This window comes from Artemia franciscana, unplaced genomic scaffold (assembly GCF_032884065.1).
Source record: "Artemia franciscana unplaced genomic scaffold, ASM3288406v1 Scaffold_1102, whole genome shotgun sequence".
Taxonomy (NCBI): domain Eukaryota; kingdom Metazoa; phylum Arthropoda; class Branchiopoda; order Anostraca; family Artemiidae; genus Artemia; species Artemia franciscana.
The window spans coordinates 127,453-134,655 of record NW_027062741.1 but is presented as its reverse complement, the minus strand read 5'-3'; the positions used below and the strand labels follow the sequence as shown (position 1 = coordinate 134,655).

General features: G+C 31.9%; 1 protein-coding gene across 3 annotated transcripts in view; it reads left to right on the top strand.

Moving 5' to 3' along the window:
- Positions 1-4,680: 4,680 nt before the first annotated feature.
- The window catches only part of LOC136042325 (probable methyltransferase-like protein 24), a 123,090-nt gene continuing 120,567 nt past the window's right edge, over positions 4,681-7,203 (top strand). The window contains exon 1 of one of the 3 annotated variants that reach the window (XM_065727279.1): positions 4,681-4,938. In XM_065727279.1, the coding sequence (XP_065583351.1) occupies positions 4,684-4,938 (255 nt within the window). In that variant the 5' untranslated portion in view covers positions 4,681-4,683. The remainder of the gene's footprint in view (positions 4,939-7,203) is intronic. The other 2 variants (XM_065727278.1, XM_065727277.1) reach the window with 2 other exon arrangements.

Sequence of the window (7,203 nt, the reverse complement as noted above, 5' to 3'; positions counted from 1 at the left end):
GTCTTTACCAATAAATTGAAAATCATAAATCTCCTAAGTTCTGGTAAAGATAAAACTCCAGCTACTTGCTAAAGAAGTGTCTATCAAATACAATATGACTATGGCAAATTATATGTAGGGAAAACTCGCCAGAATTTCGAGAAACGCCTTCAACAGCATAAGGATCAGAATTAAGATTAACAATAATATTTCCTTAAATAGGTACTTGGGAGAATATTCACTAAATACTCCATAAGCAAGTTTAATTAAAAATGACCTTACGAAATATTATAAAAAACCAATAGATATTAACACAGAACCTGTCAGAAATAGACCTATGAGATCAGTAGCCAAAACAGGAAGGCTGGCATTAAAAATGTGTTTTTAAATTATTCTCTTTCATTTTAATGAATTGCATCGTTTCATTTCATATATTTATCAATCCTGGTTGAACTTCTCTGAGGTAAGGATGCTGGGACTGTTTTGAAAACATTTTCATTTTAGTTTTATTGATTTTATCTTGATGCAAATTTTTCTTCTTATATATTTTTGTATTGCTGGGAGCGGACATAGGGCCCTTGGACATAGGGCCAAAATACTCATTCTAATTTGTTTCCCACTGTGTTGAGAAATTCCCTACTGTTCTTTTTGTTTTTGGTGTTTATCAATGACGTGAGTTAGGTTTCAAGTGGATCTGAGCTCTTTCAAACAGAAGTCACAGAAAGTGACTATGTTTATGGATATAACCAACAATGTATTTTGTTTGCCTAGCTTATCCATCATAATATCTATAGCAGTAGTAGTAGCAGTGGTAGTTTGGTAGAAAGCTTTAATAGCAAAAACATGGGAGATATCGCTGATTTGCGATTCTTTACAGCATATTTAGAGTCAAAATACACTTTTAAATATAAATCAAACTATAAAAATAACTCTTGTTGTACATATCGGCGTAAACCGGGACGAAAGAATTACCATATCGGATTGTTCTTGCTTTAACAGGAACTAACATATCTTGCTTTTTCGTTCTTGATGTTAGAGGTGGATCAGGATTAATGTCACGGTGCTGAGATTTAGAAAGCAAGAACTTTCCAAAACGCATTATCAGGGTTTCGTACCGGTTTTGGAGTTACAGCAGTCATAGCACTTCAAGAACCTTTTCGTAGGGGATGTCACGACGACCCAAGATGATTACTACCGTTCGTTTCTGGACCGATTTAAGCTCCTGACAAAGAAACTCTGTTCCAAGCGCTGAGGGCACCCACAGAGGGCACGTATATACCACATTGTGGTGGACTTAAGTTGGGTATGCAAACTTAATATCCTTTGTGTTCGCACTGAGCTTACGCATACCGTTTAAAGTTTATACAGTGGCTTTTGCACTTTTAACGATATTTTTGATATGTGTGGCAAAGTTGAAGTCATTGAAGAAAGTGACTCCAAGGACCTTGATACTGTTTGTTAGAGTGAAAGGAACATTTGGCTCTATAACTTCGCATTTTAGCGGGTTAAAGCGTACTATTTTGACTTATTCCAATTAATCTAAAGATTTAGCTCCGTGCACTCTGCCTCATGGCAGAGAAGTGAAATAAAAAAATTGCCATTTTTCCAGCTGAGACATTTGCACTTCTTGTAGGGAGAGGAGTTGTCGGAGAGTTCATTAGCTCTTTTTATGACTTAAATCATACTTATATTCATGTATTTAAAATATTCTCCCTGCTTCTACCAAGGTATAATTTATTTATTTTAATTTTATCGATCTTTTTTATAGATGATGCTAAAACCGCTATTCTGGCAATTCTGCCATGCTAAGCTAATCCGAGCCTAAAATCATAGAATTTTCAAGTCATTATACAGTTTTGACTTTAAAAAATTAAACATTACCATCTTTTAACTGAAAAACCTTAAATGGGATAGGTGAAGGTAAATGAGGAGAAAGGGGTCTGATTGGACCCACTATTCATAAAACTAAGAAATACCTTACACGACAAAAAGTCAAACAGTTTCCTATGTACCTTTTTCTATTCCACAAAAAGTTAAGATAAGATGGGGTGGGAAATTATATGAATGCAGATAATATTATCTAGGTTCTGTTTGATAATAATTATAGAATAATTAGATAATAGAAGTAGTAGCAATAGTAGTTGCAATCAAAATAGTAACAAAAATAGTTTTATGGTTTGTAGCCCTGTAAGTTTAAGATTAAGCAATAAATTGCTGCTGAGATGTTCCTAATACACCCCTATGTTGGTGCATGTACACATGCTGGGTTTGATTTAGTTTTACAACCTTAATGCATAGTGTTTTTTTTGTATTAAATTAAACCCGCAATCGACATTAGATAAGAGCTTTGCCTAACACCCTTGGCATTATTAATAAAATTATTTATTGTTTAATGTTATTTTCCGCTTCATATTTTATAAATAGATTTTCTTAATAATCTTAGACTTTATAAAGTAGTATTAGAAGTAGCAGTAGAAGTATTAGTATTAGTAGCGTACTCATATCATCCTTTGGCTCGTTCAATGTGGCCCTAAGCCTGTTGTGAAAGTTTAAAATTAAAAACTCTAATATGTTGTGGGGTATAGTTTTTATGATTTTTTGACAACCTTCGTTAGTATACGGTGCACTGTGGTAAGTCCTTTATGAAGTTTTTCAGCTTAATTTGATCTAAATTGCTTTGGAGCCACTCATTGATTTCCAAAATATATACTATTTGATTTTGTTCTTGGTCATATTAAGAAGCTTTTTCACAAAGTGGAAAGCCCGCAAATATCATTGTTGATATTGGCATTATTAATAAAATTATTTATTGTTTAATGTTATTTTCTGCTTCATATTTTATAAATAGATTTTCTTAATAATCTTAGCCTTTATAAAGCAGTATTAGAAGTAGCAGTAGAAGTATTAGTATTAGTAGCGTACTCATATCATCTTTTGGCTCGTTCAATGTGGCCCTAAGCCTGTTGTGAAAGTTTAAAATTAAAAACTCTAATTTGTTGTGGGGTATAGTTTTTATGATTTTTTGACAACCTTCGTTAGTATACGGTGCACTGTGGTAAGTCCTTTATGAAGTTTTTCAGCTTAATTTGATCTAAATTGCTTTGGAGCCACTCATTGAATTCCAAAATAAATACTATTTGATTTTGTTCTTGGTCATATTAAGAAGCTTTTTCACAAAGTGGAAAGCCCGCAAATATCATTGTTTAAATGAATAGCAGACGTAGTATTGATAGAATTAGTGGTAATTTTAGTGGTAGTAGTGAAGAAATAGTATTAGTAATAGCAATATCATGCACATATTGCATTTTAGTCAATTTATCACCCCCATAATCGTTCACTGAAACTTTCGACTTGACATCCTAAGCAGCTCCTGAGATACGCAATTCTTATTATTTGGATGCACATAGTTTTGATGAAGTTAAATCCTACAAAGCTTTCCCTGTAAGCCGCACTTTAATACCAGCCTTTTTGAAGAACACAAGATCAAACTCGCTCCCCATTCCCAATACTAAATGATAGATTTTTGAAATTGGGCCAAATACAAAACTTCCAGATCTTCCCCCAAGGATTGCGCCTTAAAGATTATAATTCCCAGAAATATATCTGAGGGACCTTCTAAATATGTTGAAAACCAGGATAATTAAAAAAAAATTCGTCAGATGTCTTTGGGGAAAATGTTTTTGGGAGGAAAGCTGGTTAGGCTCCAATTACATTTTATTCTTAAAAGAACACCTATAACTCTATATATCGAATGTAAAAAACCACTTTGTAAGTTTTTAAGACAAATTCTTCTTTGCGCAGTGTCTTGGTAAAACGAAAAAATAATTGCTGTACCCACTTTAATTTTCACTTGAAAACCAAGATTTTGTTGTCTATAAATAAATATTATTCGTAAATAATTGGTGAATTGATTACAAACCTTGCTCTAAGGGTGGGGGAGAAGATTATCATCCTTTCAACTGGGCTAAAGAAAGTGTCTATCTCAATATTTCTATTTGATGTCTATTTCTTGGATAGTATCTTGCCCTCAAGTCAGTTTTGAACCCTAAAGAAGCATTTATACATTAAATTTTCAATCAAAAGAATACTCTCCGAAGTTTCTACAGCAACTCTTTCCATACTAAGTGCCATGGTTAAAAGAAAACAAAATAAATATATAGAACCCGTTTTGCTCTTTACTGGAATTTTCACCTTATTGCAATCGGCTTTCATGGTAGTTAAGTCGTAGTAGTTGTTGTAGTAGCCGTTGTAGCAAAAGCTGAAGTGGCAGTTGTAGTAGTAGAATTATTACCGATTTTATTGTTGTTAGTAATAGTATGATTTAACGTCCATTTATTAGTTAAACATCCTCCTTAAAATGCCAAAAACATTCAGTCAAATGCCCTAAGACATCCTTAGGACATAACTAATACATTATTTTCACAAGCTGCATGCACTCAGTATCTTTTGATCTTGTTAAACATCCACCCGAAACGTTGTTTGAAAGTCCCATCTTAATACACTAACCTCAGTATTGATAGTGGTAGTTATAGTGGTAGCTTTTATACCAAAAGTAGCATAAGTAGTAGCAGTTTCAGTGTGAAACTAGTTTGTTTTGATTATCTTAAAGTTTAAATTTTTTTTAGGGTTTGAGCTATTCTGAACCGTAACAGATTTATGAACTAAGATTATAATTTCCATTAAATGACCACCTGAAACACTATAATGAACAGGTTATTCGACTACTCTTTTGATGGAGTATTTAAGAAGACATATACTTTTATTATAGTGCTCGTGGTAATGATGGTAATTGAAAAACATAGACATTGTTGTTATATTGTATGTATTATTAATGTGTGTCTTGTCTATTGTATGTTGTTTATCTCATGGAACTGCGACACCTTGCCAGTAGATAGTCAAAAACCTGAAGCAAAGAAAAGTGCCAACAGAGGGGGACTAATGGATTCAGCATCAATTCTAGTACGTATAATACAGTTTATTATACATTCTAATAAAATAATTTCTTCTTAATTTTGAATTAATAAGTTAGAAGTACATAATTAAAAATTTCAGATTGAATTCACAGATTAAAGGGTAGTGAAGATTCTACTTCTTGGCTATTAAATGACCATATCCTTGTTTGAATATGGATACCCCTTCCTAATCCCATCCTTCAATATAGTTTTTCTTATCGATTTGACATTTACATATCAATCGACTCAAAGCCCTTTAAAGGGCTTAATTTAATTTCATTAGTATTTTATTTATATTAATATGATAACCATTGTATTTTCTACCAAACATTATTTTCTTGAAAATATAGCAAGTAAGCTATGTTTTTAGTAGGTCAATATCCCGTCCACTGCTAAATTTATAAGTCAGCTCAAAATTTAGTATCTTAACTGTTTTTATAACTTTATTTTACATGCTATAAGTTCAACAGGACAGCAAAATTTCCTTTATAAATAAATTAATTCCTTCTGTCAGTTTTGTTTTACTTTGATCATTCTGTTTGGAAACATTGATAAGAAAACTGTGGCCTGATCTGATTTGGATGTAATTTGGAAATTATATAACTTTTTCTTAAGGAATAAAAGCAATAATGTTGCATGATCGACTTCCATTCGAGTTTTCTCTCAAATCCAGGAAGTTCTTTTTTTGTAGTGGACGTTCTATTTTATAGTTGTAAAATCTATTAACTATGCCTTTTGGGATAAAAAATCCCCATTGGTTCACGATTAAGTTTTCTAAATATTATGAAAGACCCATTCTTTGCACATAGATTTTGTCAAGAAGGTATACATTTTCGGTTTTGGATCTCTGCCAATCTTGGCAGGAAACTCAGAGATTTTTTGGTTTAATTTCTCGAAAATCCCCAAGAAATTTCTCCAAAAACTAAATGATTGAGATAAATGATGAGACCCAGTTTCCAAATATTTTATCTAATTCATCTTCATAAAACTGGGATTGAGTAAGTTGAAATATTTACTGAGTGCTAGAGAGGTAGAGCAAGATTTTAAAAGTGTTTTTAATGAAGAAGCATAAAAGGATAAAAAGCATTATATTTGCCCATTTATTGGAAATAAGAAAATATGTGATCCCTCCTCAACTTGCTTAGAATTGAGTTGAAATATTTAGGTTATCTTGACGAAGGAAAAAGTGGTCCTGGTTACACTAACCTAGAACTTTGCTCGTGAAGAAATGGCTGAAATATTTTATCAAATAAATTCTTTTGGTCTCACAGTAAATGAATTATTCAATATATTTGTAACCAAATTAAAAGATTTACATACCTCTATTATTTAAGAAACAACTTAGCGAACAAAATTAAAGCTTTTTGGGAATTAATGGGCAATGAAAGGTGGGGTGAAGAATTGGCATTGGGAAGGGATTGTAAGTAAAGTATAAAAAGTGTATTCAAGTTATCAAAAATTAAGGGAGTGGATGTTGAAACCTTCAATATTTTTTTAAGACACCCGGGCTCTTAATTTATTTTATGCATTGAATAAGAAAACTTACATATTTGTGCCATTAATAAACCAAAAAGTCCTAGGACTATATATTAGGGAAAAGCAGGAAAGGAAAAAAAAATCGTTTTCTCTTCCGATTTTGATGTTTTTGCACTGTATACTCATTTTGACGAAAATTAACGATGTAAGAGTAAAACTGAGTAAACCTACCAGTAAAATGACACAAATCAACAGCAGAAAAAATTCAAGAAACTTTCACGATGGACTCCATCGTCAAGAAACCATTAAAGTTCAACCTTTTAAATGTGGCATATTTAAATTTTAGGATTTTCAATGCATTTAGGTTAAGAGAGGATTTGCATATTATCAAAAGAAAATTTTCATTTTATCTGTCAAAAATCTTGATGATACTAGACAAGATTATGTAATAACAAGCAATATTTTGATAATCCAACGTAAGAAGTTGGGTAGCTTCAAAGAATATTTTAATAATACCACACAAGGCTTTTTTAATCTTCAGCAAGACTGTAATATTATACACGACTTTTATAGCACCATACTAGATTTTTATAGCATCATGCAAGTTTCGATATTGCCAGAAAATATTTAGTTTGCGTCAGGTAACATTTTGATAATACGACATAAGATTATGTCAATAAATTAGAGGATATTGATAATTTTTATAAGATTTTTATAATACCAGAGAGGGATTTCTTAATATCTGTCAATATTCAGCTAAAAATAGACAAAAGTGGGTAATACGAGGCATGATTTT